Source organism: Harpia harpyja, chromosome 4 (genome assembly GCF_026419915.1).
Source record: "Harpia harpyja isolate bHarHar1 chromosome 4, bHarHar1 primary haplotype, whole genome shotgun sequence".
NCBI classification, from domain to species: domain Eukaryota; kingdom Metazoa; phylum Chordata; class Aves; order Accipitriformes; family Accipitridae; genus Harpia; species Harpia harpyja.
The window spans coordinates 32869800-32891237 of record NC_068943.1 but is presented as its reverse complement, the minus strand read 5'-3'; the positions used below and the strand labels follow the sequence as shown (position 1 = coordinate 32891237).

Here is a 21438-nt window from a genome sequence, read left to right as displayed (position 1 = left end):
TTTCTAGCATTTTTTGTTCTCACTGCAAGGTGGGTTCCCTTCTGGCTCTGTGCTGCTTCCTCATGTGAGCATGTTCTCTGTTATGATCCTTAGCTGGAAAACAAGAGCTTCAGTAAAGGAGGTGGAGAACATTGAGCATATAGTTGCAAGAATTTAATGACATGTAAGAAAAATGCTATATTCCACAATCCATGAGCCCCTTATTCAGATAGATGAGGATTAACACATTTGAGGTAAATGTTTTAGCCTATCTCTGGCCTCAGGCAGCCGTAAATGTATTTACAGTATTTCCATTTTCAAGGTTATTTCTGCAGCCACGAGCGCTAGAAACTTCAAAAATGCAAATTGGCATTTTGGGTATAATTTAGTGGTTGCAAAAACATAGAGCGTGAGTAGCTTTGTTTCTAGCTTGCTTAATAAAACAGTTGCTTAGAAGGCAGCTGGCGATAATGTTCAAATCAGGATAACATTTTAAAATGGGTCATGAATGCCTGTCTGCTCTAGAAGCAGACGGTTCAGTGCTGTGAAAATTCTTTTAATTTTAATTTTCAGTCTAGTTTTTGTATGATTTACCTTTGTAAATGTTTAATAAACCTTTTGAAATTGAACTCAACATTTTCTTAAGCAGTCCATTTAATTGTGATTGGTATATAATATTTAGTAGAGGTAAACTCTGCAAAGACTTTGTGTAATGGATTGTTAAAGCTGTTGTCCATGTTGTAACTGGAAGCTTATCATGAGAGGAAGAAAAGAAGTACCAACCTAGAATTAGAATTTTAATGCATTTAATCCTAGAATGTAAAGGTTTATAGATAGGTGCTGACAGGTACTATTTGTATTTACAAATCCTTATTTACACATCTTGGGCTCTCCTATCTAATTCCTTTCCAATCTCATCACCGATAAAACCTTAAAATGCTTTGGGAACTAATGCACAAAAAAACCTTAAAGGAAGCAGGTCCTATGGCTATATATAAAACATAATTGATGAAGACCCCAAAAAGCATGGAAATGAAAAACAGTCACCTAACAATAAATATTCTCTGCTCCTCCCAAAGCATAACCTTACTGTTATGCTAACCACCATAAGCTGTAAACTCTTTTATAGCTTCTAGAACTCTTAACCTTTAGCATTTGCTTGAACAACAGTTTTCATGCAAACTGTTTTACTAAATTGCTGTTGGCATAGACAACAGTTGACAGACGTCTTGGAGATGTTCCCCCAGCTTTCATAATATCTGTAACTAATTTTATCTGCATTTAGTAAGTCAGTTTTAATGCAGGTATTGTGCTGTCTTTTGATACTGATGCTAATCTTTCCCCTGTCTGTGATGGAGCAGAAAAACGTCTTTATCCTGGTATACCAGCTTACACTTGATCTGGGTTTTAATGTTAGAAGGGCCAAGTTTTTATTAGTTCTGGTCAGGCATGGTTAATTTATTGAGAACTACTAAGGGCAGCAAGACAGTTGCACTTTCTTCACTAAATATGAATGGTGTTTGGATCAGTTGGATGTGAAGAGGTCTCTTACATATTAGAGAGGCATAATTGCATTTTATGATGAGTGGTGCTAGAAATCTTTCATACAGGAGATAATTAGTTGACTAGAGTAGCGGTCAGCTTCACTGGTTGTTATGTGCTTCCACAAGTATTACTGCTTTTATTTTGGTTTTTTTTATTACTTATATGAAGTCAGAATGATGGCTGGTTTACAAAAGGTCATAGAATGTAAAATCTTTTTTTTCTTACAGCTTTTCCCCTGAAATGTCCAGGCTCAGAGGTTTTAGTTTTTTGGGGTTTTTTAAAACTTCTAGCCCAGTGACACTGCTTAAATGTAGAGTGTCTCAGAGTGGACACAGCTAGTAATACTGAAATGAACCATAAAATAATATGCAGATCATGTTTCAACTTATTACTATAAAATTATTTCTTTACAGTCCTTCATTACAATTTGAAGCTGCATGGGCATTGACTAACATAGCATCAGGCACTTCTGCACAGACTCAAGCTGTTGTACAGTCTAGTAAGTATTACAGTTTGGTTTTTGGGGGATGGTGGATATTGTGGGTAAAAGGGAAAAGGGGGTATTTGGATAACAAATGCCATTTGTTGTCAGAACCATTAAAATAATACATGCATGTCTGTCCTCTTTCTCAAAAAATGTCTATGTTTGCTCTTAAACATTAATCTGTTTGTCACTAACGATTCATATTAAGGATCCCAGACCTGATTTTCCCATAAAAAAAGATAGAGAATGACAGATGATATAATGAGTATGACAAAAATGTTAGTCTTTTCTAATTCTTGGGTTGATTTCTGAAATCATGTACCATTAATTCCCCTACGGCTAAAACTTATGTTAGGAAGTAATTCTTTCTATCTCAAAGGTATGTTCATAAATATTATTAAAGTTTTTAAATACATATAGTTATGTAAGGTTTCCCATTTAAATACAGAATTAAGAAAATTACCATCCTTTCCCTGACCATATGATTAGCAGCTCCTGTGTACACTGAATTTGTTTTGCGGCCTGTGTTTCTTGCTTAACCAGCCAGTGAGAATTCCATTATGAAAAGAGATAGGAAATAAACTCTAAAGTTAATTGAAGATAAATTATTCAAATTATTTTTTCAGGATTATATGTATATCTTTTATGTATCAGCACGCTTATCTTAAAACAATCATCTTTGTGGTAAATACAACATTTTGTCATTAAACAGGAGACTATAGATAAGCAAATATATAAAAAATTGTCTTGGCTTATTCGTATTCAGTGTTTTTATATGGGAAAATGGTGACTTAGTTATTTGATTTCTTTTTTTTTTAAGTGTATGAACCTGCCTTTCAAATCAAAATGCTGTTTTGTATGTTTAAATAGCTAATAAAATATCTCACCAATTGTTAGATTCTATATAGTGAAGATATTGGAACAATAGGAATAAGAATGCTTATCAAAATGAGTTTTGGATAAAAATCCAAAGCCTTTTAAAAAAAAAAAAATCAACGTCTTGAATTTGTTTCAAAAAATCCTCATGCGATTTGGGCACCTCTGTTTTTAGACTCCTTTTCTGGTGTCTAAATATCTTTGGAAATCTATTCCCAAGTTTTTTCATCCTTCCCAACTTGTTCATTGGTTAGTCATTGTTTTCTTCCTTTTTCAAGTCCCACAGTGTTATCATATTTGAATGAATAAATCTAATGAAAAGGCTGTTTATAGTATTAGCTTTGCAGAGAAGAATCTGGAAAAAATCTTAAAGTAAGAATTAAAATTAGAATGAAAGTATGTACAGCACAGCCAAAAGCATTGCTGTTACCTGAACAATTACTAGAAGTTCAGGCTGGGATATGTCTCGTCCAAAATCTGTTTAGCTAATGCTTGAAAAGAAGAAAATGTGATAAAATTACTTCAAAGAAGCAAAAAGCATTTTCTAAGCTTTACTCCTGAAGAGAAAATGGAAGAAGTTTAGTCGAGAAGCCTTGCTGTTTTGGCTGGGAGATGACTAAGGGAAAACAGCCTCCCAACCCTATTCCCTTTAGATGAGGGAAACAAAGCAATAGGCCCTCGCAGCTGTAGAAGAGGCTGGTGTAGCCTAAATACAAAAGAAGGCCTCCTGCAATCAAGAGGGACAGATGGCAGTTGGAAGGCCCAGCAAAAGAGGAGAAGTACTATATTTGCAGAATAGATCTTGGCAGGAGCCAATTTGGAGCAGAAATAATTAATTTTTTGGGAGCAGTAGATCAGATAACCTGCAACTCATGCTTTCTGAAACTGTCCTGCCTGAGTTATGAAATAATTTCATTCCTGCTTTTGAAAGCATACCAGGATTGCAATCTAATATAAACTACATACTTGACTTCTCTGAAATATGTTGAATACACATATGGCTGAAGTGTAATCTCGGTAATCACTGAGAATGAAGCTTGAATATTCCACCCGAGCTAATGGAAGTGGGATGATTGTTACAAGAACAGAGAGAGTGTTCTTAAGCAACAGTATGTTGCTGTCCCACCTAACTTGTCAGTTAGAGGCAATTGCTGAATTACTCATCTAGGCTGGGGAAGGAATTTTAGGTTGTCTTTATTCTTCATTGCTCTATTTTTCAGGAAAACACATCAAGGGTTTTTGGCTCATTATCACATGTTACATTATCAACAGAATATTGATTCACAGTTGCTTACAAATTGTGTTGCAATTTTTTAAAATTTCTGAAGCAATTTCTACAAGAAAAAATATTCTTTCCTTCAACAGTATATAAGTTGATCTATTTTACTTTGCTCAGACTATAGGATGAGTATGATCACATATAGATTTAAAAAATTTCCTGCAAGAATTACTGTCTTTCAAACAGTATGGATTGTCTGAAGGGAAGTAACGCATGGGAATAGTAGAGGGAGAGCAGATAGCTCTGTTAAATATATTTAATTCAGCAGAGATGGCTATCTAAAATCAGTACCACTTCCTTAATCTGTTATGTTGCCTGCGTTATATAAGAGCAAATTAAAACGTGTCTTAGGACTGGCAGATGGATGTAAATCTTCACTGCGTATGGAAACTAACTATAGCCACCTCTTGGGAGGAAGCTATTTTCTTAGTCAAGATTTGAAGCACGTTTGCTCAAGCAGGCATGTCATTCTGCTAGGTATGTATTGTGATCTTGGATAACTGGAAAATCTGAATTACCAGGACATGAAACCTAGCACCTACATACTTGAGGCTCTTGCATATCACTTTGAGAAATACGGAAAAAGGTTTAAAAGTGGGGAACATTGTGGTTTAATAGGTGCTTGTTCTCAAGTCTATTTTTTTCCCCTCTCTAGATATGTATAGAAATCTTTAACTGAGGTTTTGTGTGTTCTTCATAACAGAAACATGTATAAGGCATGGTAGAGAAAGTGTTTTGTATTAATCAATGAAACTATTGTGCATATACCATGTCCAGTAAAAACAAATCCGATCTTTGCATTCTGCAGATGCAGTACCCCTCTTCTTGAGACTACTTCATTCACCACACCAGAATGTTTGTGAGCAAGCGGTCTGGGCTCTCGGAAATATTATAGGTAACTCTTGTTGTTATAATGATTTGAATTCAGGGAGCGAGTGTTTCATTTTAGAATTTGACTTTTTGAACATTGGCATTATCATATGAGACTATGTTTCCTCTAAATTCTGTGGCTTGTTATAATTTTTCATGTGGCCAGAATTACATATGTACTTCCTTTTTTTTTCCTAAAGAATAGTATTACTTGCTACACAAAACATTAACAGGATAAATTTTATGTCTTGTCAAATATACATACATATTTGTACGTATGTATATTTAATTGAACATGACATTTTAGTAGTAGACTACTGGTGAGGAAACATAGTATTTCAGTATCCCAACATGTCATTGCATACATTTCAAGATTTTCCATTTTTAATGTAATTTCTTTTACAACAATTTTCATTTCTGTAGGTGATGGTCCTCAGTGTAGAGATTATGTCATATCACTGGGAGTTGTCAAACCTCTTCTGTCCTTCATCAATCCCTCCATTCCCATCACCTTCCTTCGGAACGTCACATGGGTCATTGTAAATCTCTGCAGGAATAAGGACCCCCCACCGCCTATGGAGACAGTTCAGGAGGTAAATAAAGAATTATGAGACAGATCATTTTTTATACTGTGGGCTAGAGGCCAAATGTTTTACGTTGTCATACTATGAATTTATGCATGTTTTTTGCCACTGTCTTGTGCCACTTAACAGCTGTTAAATGAAGTAATTTGACCAACTTGATGCTTCTTACTAAGGCTGTAATAAAGGTATTTGTAACATCTGAAACTGAGTAAGACTAAAGACTGATGAGCCATATATTAAAATGGACGCAACAAAAAATTAACACACTTGAAAGTGTTAACATACTCAGTATGTCATGTTTTTATCAAAAAAGGCTACAAACATGATTCTGTATATATAAGTATTCAAATGTAATTATTTTCAGTAAGAGGAAATGTAAGTAAACTAGTGAATGTAGAGTAGTTTGTGCTTCGACTAGCTGTGAACATGCAGTCAATGTCAAGTCCCCACTTGAGAAGGGAGGCATCTGAAAACCCTTTTAAACTGGTGAACAGAGCAAATGCAGTGTTCATAGAGTAGGCACAGCTAGTAAAGTGATGCTAGTTGGCTAGAACTGTAGTTGTAGGGTACGTAAAGTTCTTCATTTTAAGATAAATTCCAAAGTGTAGATACAGGTTTTGAAGCCATGTGAAGTATAATATTGTTAGCAACTAAACTAATGAAATTTTAAAACCAAAGCAGAGAACAGGGAAACTTCTACAAGTAATAATTTACCAAATAAAAACCCCTATTCTAAGCATTCTTATCATGGCTCAGTTTTATATTTTCTCCATATGTGAATACAAAAATAAAATTTTATTTTAATCCAAGAGGGTTTTATATATTGATATTAGGCTAATGATTTTTATTATATTGTGTGGTAACAAAGCTTTCAAAATAGCAGGCAGATGTCTTATCTCTGTTGTTTGCTTGTTTTCCCTCAAAATATAGTCTACTCTCTGTGTGTCTTTGAAATATAGTACAGTCTTGTATTTTTACAAATTTTAAATATAATGTATATATGTATTTTTGTACATACTTTGAGGGAATGACCAGCTGCTGGGAAGTGTGTGAATGCAATATGCTAATGCAGTCTCAGGCTAAGCTTTGCAACTGCAGTACTTGGATTCATGATTGTACAGCCAATTTTATTCTACTCTAATGACTGATGAACTTCTTTTCAGATTTTGCCAGCATTGTGTGTTCTCATTTACCATACAGATATAAATGTAAGTAATTTCTGAAGTTTTAGATATTTAGATTCTTTGTTTTCTTTAGAAGATGCTGCAAGATTGTGGCAAACTTGTTTTTGTGTGTTAATTCATGTATAATTAAGTAGTAAATATGAAGACTAATATAATTGTAGTCATTCAGAGCATGAAAAAGAAAGTGCAAATACCATTTCCAAAATACCTTTTCTAAAAGTTTTTTTATCCTTTACATTAGAAACTACATTTTAAAAAATCCTATTTTGCGGAATTGGAAACTAGAAATTTAAAGTGCCAGCTTTACCATCAGCTTCACTTTAATTCTGCCCCAATTTATAATTTTGCATAGATGATATGTAATGCATGTGTAGAAAAAAATATATATAATTCTACGTATCAGTCCAATCAAATATTGTAATCCTATGGGTAAATCTGACTTCTGTAATCTGTTGGGTGCCTGACTTTGCAACCTGTTTAACTAAGGAAATCACGTATGAAAATATACTTGAATAAACTATTGTTTTGTGGCACCTCTGGCAACTTTCCTTCAGGTTTTTAATATTAAACCTTCAGTACTTCCCACATTCCTGATCCATGGGTTTACATCTATTTTCTGAGTAAAGTCCTAGAGGGGTGTACTTAGCTCCTGAAATCTTATATTGGGACTTCAGGAGCAAAGATCTGTGTAACTAAGGGATACTGAGCTGCTCTTCTCCTCCTCCTCCTCCTCCTGTCAGGACTTTGTAATGTCTTTGACTCTTGCTCCCTGTAGTGATCCTTCAATTTAGGGAAGCAGAAATTGAACCCTTGTGGTGGGTCTGGGGATGGAGCATAAGATTGGTGAAGCTGTCTTTCGTTACTTCCACGCTGTGGTAGTGGTGTTTCTGCTGCTCTTTTAATGGTGAAGTGGGCTTGGCTCCACAAAATATTTGCAAACAGTTTAATCTGGGATTTTGCCAGGGTTTTCCCAGTGTAATGTGGGTGGGAGACAGCACATGGTGACTTTCCAATTTGTAATTTGGACAAACCTGAATGGAAATTCATAGCAAAACCAAACATACTTCTAACCTATTGGCTTTTTTTCCCCTGCCAAATTTGAAAGCTTTTGCAAGCAATGATTGTGTAAGAACTTCTTGAAGTAGATATGAGACTATGTGATGCCAGGTTTTGACTGATCTCAATTAGGGTGCCCGTCTTTTTGATCCTGAGAGTCAGGTGCTAGTTTGGAGGTACCAGTCTGGTCCCAGCCTCTCTGTACTGGAGCAGCAAACCTATGTTTGGAGATGAGTCAGTGATGCAGGTAGGTCAGCCAACAGTCCTGTGAGCGCTTCTGGCGGCTGCTGCTCTGGTCACCAACAGGGCTGTGGGGCAGCAAACTGGTGAGGCACCATCTCTCACTGCTTCTGCTGCGATACTGGCTCCACTGCAGCACGTTCTGCTGTCCCTGTGGCATTAGCAGGTGAGGGCAGCAGCAGGCTGTGACAAGAAAGCATTAGGTCTGTGCTGTCTGGTCCCTGAAGCTGGGTGGAAGCAGCCTGTGGGTCAGGACTTTAAAGTCCTTCCTACGTTTCCGTACTGTAGTATTTAGCTGTCTTGATAGATGGAAATTTTAAATGGGTGTCTGTTTTAAAAGTAGAGTAGATCTAGTACCTCAACAGATGATGTCCTCAGTGGGGTCCAGATTTCTCTTCCTGCAGTTCCTAACATCATCTCTAAGTGATGCGATATCCCTCTTTCTGCTGGCTTTGTTTCTGCTTCAGATACTACCTTTCAGTGACTGTAACTTTTGTACCTTTTGGTTTTTTTGAGGGCTCTCAAATCACCCTTATCAAGGCATCAGTGACTTAGTCTTTATTTTCTTTAAGATACTAAGATTGCCCTGCATGGTAGTCATTTTTCTGTGGGTTTTTGCTTTGCTTGAACAGTTGCCACCTTACAATAGTTGCTAGCCCTTTAGGTGGTAGAGGAACTCCTTTCCTTTGCTGTGGATTTTTAATCTTAATATGAAGGCAGAAAAAGGCATACATACAGAATAGTTTGCAGTTTCACTTTGGAACTGCACTATGGATCAGAAATGCCAAGGTGTAGATAGATAGATTAGAGACTAAGGGAATTTACATATTCTATAATCAAAAGATAGCACAGCTAACAAATTATAGCAGTGCTAGGAGGCTGGGTTGGTATTTTCTTCAGAAAGTTACTAGCACAAATACTTATCTGAGCTGGTTGTCTATCTTTGAAATGCAAATCAAGCCTAACAGTTTACCTTTGTGAGATGATGTATGCTGTCACTTAATGCACCAAAAGGTGGTATTTAATTTAAAAAAAAATTGAGAGAGGACATATAGAAATTACTGTTATGGAACAAATGGCCCTGTTTTTCATAGTTGTACATAATAATCTAAGATTTTACTAATTGGGTCTTGTCATAATCATGTTTGAGTTTTTCCTGTAACTAAATTGCATGCTCTTCCCTCCCCCACCCCCACCCCCAAACATGTGGAATGTTGATCACTAAATTAAGCCTCCATTATACGGATTTTACTGTTCAATGTGTAAATCATGTTCTTTCCAATTTGTAGATTCTTGTGGACACTGTTTGGGCTTTGTCCTACTTAACAGATGGTGGAAACGAACAGATACAAATGGTGATTGATTCAGGAGTTGTACCTTTTCTAGTTCCCCTTCTGAGTCACCAGGAGGTTAAAGTTCAAGTAAGTCTGGTTCAGTTGCTATTGAATAGTCCTTTGTAAGCTGTTTTCTAAAAAAAAGTGTCTTAGAGTATTTATTAGTGGAGTACTGAGATGAGCATTTATAGCTACATTTGTTGCAGGTAAAACTGAACAAAAAATGTTACCTACCCTGAGGAAAAAAGATCATTAAAATGAAAGAAAACTCAAACAAAACAGTTCTAATGTAGTTTTAAGTAAAGTGACAGGTTAAACATTAACTTTCATTGTATGATTACCAGGGCTGCCTTCCTTTTGTAGTCCTAAAATACTTCATGACAACAGATTTTACATTTTTCAGAATTCAAGTTATATGTGCTCTTTACTGCTGCTGCATACATGGTTGTGCATATTCTGTCTGAATAGCTCATGGAAATCAATATTTGGGGACCTTTTGAATGTTAAAATATTTGCAGTTGCTGAGTCCTTTTAGTAATTTTCTAATTAGCTACAAAAGGTAGGTTAACTGAGCTTGTTTGATTAACTTCAAAGACAAAGGGAATCTGAAAGTTAGTTAATGTATGCTTGGTTTTTATGAACCAACTGTTGTAATTGGGAGCTTTTTTACATATCTGTGCATTTGTCGTGTTTGTTTAGTTTGTACTTTGGATGAGATGTGGCTGTCTTGAAATTTGTCAGACCAGTTCACTTAATGAAAAGGAGTGCCTCCAGTATTCTGTCACTTGTAGAGCATTTACTAACCAATACATAAAGTTATAAAGTCCATTTCTGAAAGTCAACTGAGAGTCAGTAAGAAGAAAAGTAGTTGTGGGTTTTTTAATTCTGTAGTGGAGAGCCGAATGGAGAAGTAAGCAACCTTGGCAGACATAGTCAAAGCCTAGAAACAGTTAATGTAATTGCAACTCGGATTAGATACATGATGAATTAACTTTTCTATTGTTTTAATATTCTTTTAATTTCTAATCTTTACACTTTTTGAGTTGAGCTGCAGTGCATCTGTTCAGTAAAATGCTGTACTGTGTGTTTCTGTTGTGATGAAACTACCCATTTTTATGATGTAGCTCAGAGGATGAAGTGCTAAATTGTATTTTGCAAAGTGTTTTTATAAAGAGACGTCTTAAAATGAGCTTTGTTTTAGCATAAGTAACAGCAATGTCTTTAACATGCAATTTTTTTTCCTTCCCTCTTTGGATATTCAGACAGCAGCACTGAGAGCAGTAGGCAACATAGTAACTGGTACTGACGAACAGACACAAGTTGTTCTCAATTGTGATGTTTTGTCTTATTTCCCAAATCTCCTGACGCATCCAAAAGAGAAGATAAACAAGGTATGATTTGTTTCTTCCTAACTTAATCTTTTTCTTTAAGAAATAAAACAGTAGTCTGTAGAATACTACAGAAGAATTTCTTACAGCCATTATTTCCAGCATGCGAGCAATTTTGTATAAAGACACAGCCTTTGAGGCTTGGTGCTTAATTAGGGCTAAAGCCAAACAGCCATAGTGAGGATCCATGCATTGGTGCTGATGCCTAGTGCTTTTTGGGAGGACTGATGGTTTTTGCTTTGGAGTGTGATACTTTTTTTTCATTTTCAAAGTGAGTAACTGACTAACTTGTATTATAGTTTTTCATAACTAAAGAGCATTACTTTTGGTTGAGTCCAGTGAGTTGACTGATCCAGTTTTTCCACTCCACCTTTTCATAGTGGAGTTTGTTCTCTTGTCCATCTTCACCTTCAAGGAAGTAGGGAGTACCGCTGTCCTTTTCTGAAAACTGTCCCTGCATTTCCTCTCCTTCCTTTTGGCAGAGGTAACTTTGCTGCTGCAAGGACTGGATGGAATAGGGAGAGTTTGATGAAAGTAAGTAAGAGCATAACATACCCCCCTTAATCCAGGAGGAATTAGTTAGGGACCTGCTACGCCATCTGGACACTCACAAATCTATGGGACCTGATGGGATCCATCCAAGAGTACTGAGGGAACTGGCAGAGGTCCTTGCCAAGCCACTCTCTATCATCTATCAGCGTTCCTGGTCAACAGGGGAGGTCCCAGAAGACTGGAGGCTTGCCAATGTGACTCCCATTTATAAGAAGGGTCGGAGGGAGGATCCGGGGAACTACAGGCCTGTCAGCCTGACCTCGGTACCGGGAAAGATTATGGAACGGTTTGTTTTGAAAGCACTCACATGGCAAGTCCAGGATAAGAGGGGGATCAGGCCCAGTCAGCATGGGTTTACGAAAGGCAGGTCCTGCTTGACCAACCTGATCTCCTTCTATGACCAGGTGGCCCGCCTAGTGGATGAGGGAAAGGCTGTGGATGTTATTTTCCTAGACTTCAGCAAGGCCTTTGACACTGTCTCTCATGGCATACTCCTTGAGAAGCTGGCGTCTCATGGCCTGGATAAGTGCACTATTCACTGGGTGAAAAACTGGCTGGATGGCTGAGCCCAGAGGGTCGTGGTGAATGGGGTGAAATCCAGTTGGTGGCAGGTCACAAGTGGTGTTCCCCAGGGCTCAGTGTTGGGGCCAGTTCTGTTTAATAACTTTATTGATGATTTGGATGAGGGGATTGAGTGCACCCTCAGCAAGTCTGCAGACGACACCAAGTTGGGAGGCAGGGTCGATCTGCTTGAGGGTAGGGAGGCTCTACAAAGAGATCTAGACAGGCTGGATCGATGGGCTGAGGCCAATCGTATGAAGTTTAACAAGGCCAAGTGCCGGGTCCTGCACTTTGGTCACGGCAACCCCATGCAGCGCTACAGGCTTGGGGAAGAGTGGCTGGAAAGCTGCCCGGCAGAGAAAGACCTGGGGGTGCTGGTTGACAGCCGGCTGGATATGAGCCAGCAGTGTGCCCAGGTGGCCAAGAAGGCCAATCGCATCCTGGCCTGTATCAGGAACAGCGTGGCCAGCAGGAACAGGGAGGTGGTTGTTCCCCTGTACTCGGCACTGGTGAGGCCGCACCTCGAGTACTGTGTTCAGTTTTGGGCCCCTCGCTGCAGGAAAGACATTGAGCTGCTTGAGCGTGTCCAGAGAAGGGCAACCAAGTTGGTGAGGGGCCTTGAGCACAAGTCTTATGAGGAGCGGCTGAGGGATCTGGGGTTGTTCAGTCTAGAAAAGAGGAGGCTGAGGGGAGACCTTATCGCTCTCTACAACTACCTGAAAGGGGGTTGTAGTGAGGTGGGTGTTGGTCTCTTCTGTCAGGTGTCTGGAGATAGGACAAGAGGAAATGGCCTCAAGTTGAGGCAAGGGAGGTTTAGGTTAGATATTAGGAAAAATTTTTTTACTGAGAGGGTTGTCAAACATTGGAATGGGCTGCCCAGGGAAGTGGTTGATTCACCATCCCTGGAGGTATTCAAAAAGCGAGTGGACAGGGTACTCCAGGGCATGGTTTAGGGGGCATGGTTAATGGTTGGACTCGATGATCTTGAAGGTCTTTTCCAACCAAAATGATTCTATGATTCTATGATTCTAAGTCATCAGTGCCCTCTTTTCCAGAGCTGTAGTTCGTGTTATTTGCATTTTTTTTTTATCATTGTGCCATCTTCCATTGCAGAGATGGGGCTGGCTGAAGAGGAAGCTTATGTGATTCCCCCACGTAGTATACCATTGAGGGGAAAACTATTTGTGAGGAAACTCCGTTTCTTCAGGCCCTGTAAACTGTCAAGAGCTCTGTAGGAAGTTATCTGACAGTTCAAACTGCTGTGATTTGTTTCTGCCTGCCCTTCTAGCTCTCACAAAAGAATGATGAAGAGCTTATTTTTGTATAAGGAAAGTCTAGAAATGCTTTGTTTTAAGTGTATGTTGTGAGGGGCAAATACAAATAAAAGCAAGATACACATCCCTGAAAAATGGAACCCATTACGTTTTTTTTCCTGCAGTACTTCATAAATGGCTGCTTGCCACATCTGTTTGTCTTTTACTTAAGATTGGAGCCTTTGTAAGATGTTCTGGATTCCTTGACAAGTATCCCCCTTTGTAACCAGGAATTTGTAACTGCCATTAGCTAGATGTTAGCTATGTCGATGAACCACCTGAAGGAAGTAACTCCTGAGGAAAGTCTCAGGATTGAGAGTCCTGTCTGATACTTGAATGACCTTTGTGAGCTCCACTTCATGTTTCAGGAGGAAAATGGGAGCTGGAGTTGGTCTTCCTTGTATCAGCACAGAAAGCTACTACTGAGCTGTCAGTAGTATGATTGCAGGATAAGTCCTTTTTAATATGAGGTTTTACCAGTTTTCCTATTTTCTTTGCAAAACTTATGGAAAGTTTAAAACATGGCTGTGACTCCAGCAGCACAAAGTGGATGTAAGGTTTAGGTCACTATTGCTCCTGATGTATGGAGACACTCCTTGTGTAAGTAATAATCTGGCCCCGTGAATTCATGATATCAATTTTACATTGATCTCCTGCATGTTTGGCTTTCACAGTGCAATAAAAGTTTGTGTACTAGAAGTGCTATTGGGGAAGAAACCTGGAGGTTCTGTTTAGTGATTGGTCATGATATGATTTTAGGGTTTGAGTTTGTTTAGTTTGGTTGGGGTTTGGTTGGTTTTTTTTCATCTGTTGACTAGTTTTTAAAAGGATTTTGCTTTTTTGTTTTGTCCAATTGTAGGAAGCAGTTTGGTTCCTTTCCAATATCACAGCAGGAAACCAGCAACAAGTTCAGGCTGTAATAGATGCTGGGCTAATCCCTATGATCATACACCAGCTGGCTAAGGTCAGTCAAACTATCAGCTATGCAAGTTGTCATCCTCTTTTTATAAATCTGACACGAGGAGTCTGTGATTTTTAATAATAAGCTTGACAGATGTTTCCATGCTGATTTTAATGAGCTATTAATTTTGTTTTTCAGGGGGACTTTGGAACACAAAAGGAAGCTGCTTGGGCAATTAGCAATTTGACAATAAGTGGGAGAAAAGATCAGGTATGTGTAGTGGGATTTCAAATTGTCACTAAAACGTTGCACATGCAGTCATTTGTAAGAAGCACAATATTGAAAGCACTTTTTTTTTTTATTGTTTAGGTTGAATACCTTGTACAGCAAAATGTAATCCCACCATTCTGCAATCTACTCTCAGTAAAGGATTCTCAAGTGGTACAGGTGGTGCTGGATGGTCTGAAAAACATCCTGATAATGGCTGGTGATGAGGCTAGCACAATAGCTGAAATTATAGAAGAGTGTGGAGGTAAGAGCTTATTAGGCTTTTAAAAAATTTAATTTGCTGGATGTTATTCTGTGTTCCCCTTGCTGCTGTTGATATTTACTACAGCATTTTTTTACCATGGGCTATCTGAATAGGCAAGTGAGACTTTTGTAATGAGAGAAATTACTTTTTTTCTGTTTAGTTCAGTATAGAGATAGTCATGTTGGAGGCAGTTGTTGAAAAAGCTTTCTGTAGCTTAGGTATTTTTTAGGTTTAAATAAGAATTGTACTTCTTTTCATTTGATTATTGCATATACTTTGTTCTGTGGTAAAACACACAATTCTTTCTTTAGTTCATTGCCTTGGAAGCAGTTGTTAGGATCCTAATTTCATTACAGACCAAAGCAGGATAAGGAGTCTTTTGGATATTGCAATCCAAGTTTTAACACATGCTAATTAATGTATTATAGTAAGATAGCAGTAAAGGGGTGTTGAAGAATGTACTACACTGGAAGTTTTTCCCTGTATTATTCCCTATCCAGTTTGAGAATGGGACTAGTGTTTTAAGCTGCTCTTGGTGTGAGGCTTTGTTGCCTTTTTGTTTTAAACTGGTATGCAACACACAAATGTAGCCACTTCCTTTTGGTGATATACAGAAAGCACAATGACTGAAACAAAAGCTATATAGTAGACAGAAGTCATCATAAAAAAAATTAAATAGAGTGTTTTATCTAAAAAGAGAGAAGATTCCATTATCCCTTGTTCATAAAATGGGATATTCCATGGCATGCAAGGGTTCACAAACTACTTCTCTTTTCTCCAGGAGGCCAAGATAGCTACTGTGTAGGTAATATTTGAAAATTGAGCTACATCTTTTCTAGTGTGTTTCAGTAGTAATGTTTCATAATTTTTCTTAGTTTTTTCAAAGTAGTCGGTAACTGCAGGTTAAACTTCTAAAACTCTTCTTCATTTTCTTTTCTTCAGGGTTAGAGAAAATCGAAGCCTTGCAACAGCATGAGAATGAAGACATTTATAAACTAGCATTTGAAATCATAGATCAGTATTTCTCTGGTGATGATGTAAGTATGCTAAAGATTGAAGAGTACATGTGCTGTGCTGTTAGCTTAGTAAGTACATTGTCATTGTTCCTCAGTTCCAATTGTCATGAACATAGGTTATCTGGGAAGTTGGTTTTCCTGCTCCTTTTTCAGTACAGCTTCCCTTAATTGAAAGTCTTTGAAGAGTTTCTCAATACCAAGAATTTTCTTTAGCAACATCAAGACGACTGCTGTGGTTTTGCCTAATAAATTGATTGACGCTGACCTAATTTTGTCACACTGACATGTAAATTGACATGCAATTACTTGTGATTAGAATCTAAACAGTTGTCTGGCTCTCCTTTTTATTACTTTCTCATACATCAGTCTTTGGAGGGGGGCAGTGGGTCCTTACTTGGAGTTAGATTACTGTATTTCAGCTCTGTAATTGCTCAGTCTGGATTCTGCATTCAGAAGAGTCATCAAAACTGTTAACACTTTCTGCAACTGATTGATCTAGACCATCTGATATTTTGTTGCACCCTGATTAGGTATTTTGACCCCTTTGTTTCTAGCTCTCCTGCTACTGGCTGCTTGTGAGTGCCTCAGAAGCACTTCAACAAGCAATTTGAAGACAAATAATAATTATCTTTTTTAGGCCATCCAGGGTGTCTGTAGTTCTGCAGCCTAGCAGAAATATGTCTTCAGTTCTTCTCTTAAATTGAACTCTCCAGATACCAGTTCTAACTTTAGGACTCATTAATCTTCAATTCATGGGGCCATCTTGTGATTGTGAAGTTAGTCACCAGAAGTTAAGATATGTGAAAAGTTCCCTATGCTTGTAATGATTCGGTGAGCACTGTCTAATAGTCTCCATAAGTGCTCTGAGACTTCAGTAGCTAACTGTTGGTGTGGGTGGAAAAATATCCCTTTTGAGGTTAGTACTCCCTTTGGTGCATTTACTTTTTACATAAATTAAGGCAATTTAATCAATGCCTGATTTGCTAAATTTACCTCCTTTACTCGGGAGCAAGACTTTAGATTACTGTTTATACTGTTACCATGTTTTCTGGGGCTTCTGAAACTTGAAATTGTAGAAATTCGGTCATTGGGAGATAGGAGTTCAAACATAGAACCAGACAAATTTTCAGGCAGTAACTGTAAGTAGGAAAATAACCCTTGTCCTCTGAGGACTGGTGAAAAAAAAAAGGCAGGGCAGGGGGGAGGCACGGGGAATAAATCCAAATTGCCCTAGGGAGACGAGAGACTGGTTATGTTAGCCTGCTTGGCAGTGTTAAGATTGGCTGTCCAGGAGTATCATGCCTTCTGTTGCTTCAGGATCTTCTGTATTCTCATGAGATGTTGGTGGCTACTAGATACCCTTTTATTGTTAATCCCATCTGCTCCTTTGCTGAGCCCTGTAAAGTGCACAGGCATGTACTTCAGGACCAGCCCTAATGGCTTCCTGACTTTATTGTCTTAAAGACATGTGAACTTAGGTAACCTTACTTTGTAGTACCCCTGCAGAAGGCAGAAGTGCTAATTTATCAACTCACAAACATTTTGCAAAGCATTCTGAAACTGGATTTGATCTTCATTTGGGCATGACGTGCCCCACTCTTCCTCCTGCAGATTGTTGCTATCACCAAAGGCCTTAATCTCTTCCTGCAATTTAGGTATTGTCACCCAAAGTAAAGAGAAACAAAGATTTTAGGTGAGTCAGTTCTGACATCTGCACTGCTCCAAGGCCAGATGTCAGAAAGCTATTTAGACCCCACACACGAGGGCTCTTACCTGCTTCAGAATGACACATGGTTTGAAACAAGGCATATGCTTCCTGCAGCCTGGTTTGTAGAGGTTGCGTGTTCAGAGAGTAGATGCAGCTGGTGATTTGGAGGAGGTTTTAAGTTCTGCATATTGATGCTACTGACCATGTTATTTGCTGCTCCTAGAGGCAGTAAATACCTAAATTCTAACAGCTCTGAGGAAGTTGAGTGAAGTTGGATACTGATACCTTTCATTCTATATCCGTACAGTAACAAAGTACTTTGGGTTTAAAAAATAATTCAGATTGCGCTTTTGAGAGCTATATAAAACTGCTTCAAAATGAGTAATTCTAAATCCTTCAGATTCTGATAGGAGATACCAAGAACTCTTTTAAGCTTTATATAAGTATTTCTATCAGCTGCCGATAAAAATTATTTTCATGTTGAAAGAAAATGGGAGAAAGTACGAAACTAATTTTGGAATTCACTCCTAGTGATTAGCCAACTCCAGAAGTACTAAAAATTGGCATTGAAAATTAAATCACACAGCTAAAATAGCAACTGCTTTGACCAAGCAGCAACCCAGTCTCTAACCATTACAATTTTCTGTTCCCTAATGGTGTTACAACAGAGTTGATGTGTTTTCTTTTTAAACATATTTGAGGAATTGAATTGGAAAAACTGATCTAATTTTATTGCAATAATATTTAAAAAAAAAAGAAAAGATGGAACATTTGTGAACTTCTTTTACGTGTACTGAATTGTGCAGGGAATTGGCCTCTCATGTATTTTTGTTGTTGTATTTCATAGATTGATGAAGATCCCAGTCTCATTCCTGAAGCCACTCAAGGAGGTACTTACAACTTTGACCCAACAGCCAACCTTCAAACAAAAGAATTTAATTTTTAAGTTCAAAAAAGTGCAGCTTCTCTGTCCCACACCAGTATGAAGCACCACCAGATGGCTACCAAGTGAAGAAACAAAAGGCTCCAAGACACACATGCCTCTTCGTTTTGATGCTTCTAAAGCAAGCCATGTATCGGTCACTTTGCAGTTGCCAAATGTCACTATCACATGGACTGTAAATGCATATGCATGATCTCTTAAACTGTTTCAAAATTCTTTTTAACAGTCCCAACTACCTTTTTTTGCCTTTTTCCTGGTGCCACATGCTGACAACCGCAATCTGCAGTTTTGTTAAGAATATTCCATAGTGGTGGCACATTGGCTTTCCACGGAAAAGTAGCTTCTTTGGAAAATGGTGCGCTGTGGATCAAGACACTTTGGTATGATGCGTACATTTTGGAAGACTTTACAGGGGCCCAGTTTGCTCTGAGCCTCCATCATCGTCCTCCACAAACATATTTTCGTATACTTTATGTGGAAGAATAGATTCAAAAATGCAAGCCAAATGAATTTCATTGGTGAAACTGAAATAAAAGTAACTTAAAAAAAAAACAAACAAAAAAAAACCACTTGGCAATTGATTAAACACTTAAGTTTAAAACAAACAAAAAAAACTACTTCAGCTATCAGTAATTGATGTGTGTTCATTAACTGCCTCAGAAACCAGGGTTGGAGAATGAACTGTAGATTTGGACTGGTAAAGCTTTTGCCATTATACCTAATTTTTGAGAACAGCGAGCCCTATTTGACCACTCACTTCAGCCTGTGTGTTCCTGCTGTTTTGAAGTAATCAAATGCTGTGCATGGTATTTTACCTGAGCTACAACCTGTTATGGACTTGAACTTCTGTTTAAGCTGAAAGCAAGAGTCCCAGACTGTAGAAGAAAAAAATTCTGTCCAAAAATGTACTAGTTAAAAAGAATCTTGCTTTCAACTTTCAGTAGTCAATATATTTTGTTTTAAATTGATAATTGGATATGGTTGATTTATATTGGGTTTAAACTGTGGAGCTTTCATGTTTACTGTAATTTAGTCTTAAACTATTTTTTACTTAGTAACCAGTGCTTATGATGATGTGGTTGGCAACAAACCAGCAACTACTTAGAAGCGTCATAAAAGCTTCATTCTTGGAGTGTTGGAAGATTAATTCAGAAATTAGTCTCAAATCTTATTCACATGATTAAAAAAGATACAAACTGGTTGATGTGTGAGGCTGTATGGAAGCTGCCATTATTCAGCATAAACCTGATGTGCAGCGCACATTAAATAACTTTACATAACGTATGTGAGGTCATTGCTTTTGGAAAATCATCTGACCCAGTCATTTTCAAAGGGATTTTGGTATTGCTGGGGCGAAGATCGATAATTTTGCAATTCTGTAAGCTATCACACAAACTGGTTTTGTTGCTGTTGTTTACTGGGTGTAATTTCCCAATGCATTGATGTGAAGGGATAGAAAAATCTAAACTAATTTAGTTATTGGATGTGGGTTGTATTTACTGTGATGAAGATAAGGACAGATGCCATCAGAGCTTTGTGGATCAGCTGTTTTTCCACTGACGAACAACGCATAGCAGGTGTGCATTCATTAAATATATATCTGCCAAGGTGGAGCCACTTTAAAGAGTGAGTTGTCTTGTATCTCAACTGGATACAAGCGTATGTTTAAACTGCAAGATTTTTACTTGCTAGATAATCTGTTTTAATATAGTGGTTTGGCCTCTGATTATTTATAGGTTTTATAAATTTTAGAATCAATTTCTCTTTAAGGTGGCTCAGATTTTTCAACTCTTGTGCACATAAAATTGAGTTGAAGTTCATTGTGCCTTTTTTCTTTTCCCAAAAGTTGAGTTGAAGCTTCATATGGTAACTGCATCCTATTCACACACTATAGTCTAAAATCTTGAAACTGTGTGGTGTTCGCTAAAAAACTAAACAATAAAAAGTCAAAGTTAGGTAAGGTCACAAAGTTTTTGTGAAATTAAGAGTTCCAGCAGATGTTATTGTGAACAAATATTTCCCCCCTTCCAATTCAATTTAGTCTCCTTGTATGCCATATAGACTGACGGATACCCTGTTCAGCCTGCACTCACTGTTATCCTCGAGATTACATACAAATTGATATTGAAACAACAGTTTTCCACTACTGTGAAGATTTGATCCTTTTCTTGCACTCAATGCATTACATTAAAAGTGAACATCGGAGAACTGGGTAAGGCAGGACAAAGCGTTTGCTCAGTTCTTTCTGTTGTGACCTTATCAGCTTTTGATTGGGATTGCACCATTTCGTAGTTAATAAAGGAAACAAAGTATATTGCTGCACTTTTACGTTTTCAGAACAGTGTTTAAAATTGCATTGTTTTTATTATTTTTTTAAACTATCAGTTAAAATAGACTAAAACGTTCTTTCAAAGAGGCATCTAAATGTGTTCCTAATTTTGTATATGGGCTTAGGTTTTGTAACCAATAAAAAGCTGCTATCAAATACTATAAAAAATTCAAGAACTTATTTTGAAGATGATGAAACTTCTTAGTCTTCACGGATTGACTTAGGGGTTTTTGTCTTTGACTAGGTATTAGCAGAATTCCGCATCAAAGTTTGAAGTATGTTATGAGAATGAATAAAGTAAGCTAATGCAGTCATCTCTGAAACTTGGGATGCTGTTCCAGTACGGAGTTTTATACTTTTTAAGAAGACGTTTCCCAACTGTGTACCGGCGGCTGTGGTAAGTGGGCTGCAGCTGATCCATGTAACTTTTAAACAGTGACTTCAGTTTAAAGGTTCAAAGGTGCACCATGGAGTCAAGGAACTTTCACAGTTTTGTTTTTTTTTTTCTACCTCCAGAAGTGTCCATTCCAGGCTCCCAGTGCTGGGCTGATTGCCGATTCAGCACTAATTTTAAGCTCGGGGTGCTGTACAAGCTGGCCCAGCTCCCTCTGCCTGGTGTGCATTGGGGGGGGGGTGTGTGCACCAAGAGCGGCTTTAGGCAGGAGACTGGGAGGGATGGCCAGCGTCCCTCACCTCGGGCGCAAGCAACCCCACTGGGGCACCACTTGGGGATAGACTGGAGCTGTCAGAAACTTGTGTTGTTC

The 21438-nt window shown here is 37.9% G+C and overlaps 1 protein-coding gene across 1 annotated transcript in view; it reads left to right on the top strand.

Moving 5' to 3' along the window:
- KPNA3 (karyopherin subunit alpha 3) overlaps positions 1-21002 on the top strand; it is a 54897-nt gene extending 33895 nt beyond the window's left edge. The window contains exons 7-17 of the mRNA XM_052786161.1: positions 1938-2023; positions 4972-5058; positions 5457-5626; positions 6781-6825; positions 9387-9518; positions 10694-10822; positions 14105-14209; positions 14345-14416; positions 14516-14678; positions 15621-15715; positions 18250-21002. Coding sequence (XP_052642121.1) covers positions 1938-2023; positions 4972-5058; positions 5457-5626; positions 6781-6825; positions 9387-9518; positions 10694-10822; positions 14105-14209; positions 14345-14416; positions 14516-14678; positions 15621-15715; positions 18250-18348 — 1183 coding nt within the window. The 3' untranslated portion in view covers positions 18349-21002. The remainder of the gene's footprint in view (positions 1-1937; positions 2024-4971; positions 5059-5456; positions 5627-6780; positions 6826-9386; positions 9519-10693; positions 10823-14104; positions 14210-14344; positions 14417-14515; positions 14679-15620; positions 15716-18249) is intronic.
- Positions 21003-21438: the final 436 nt, after the last annotated feature.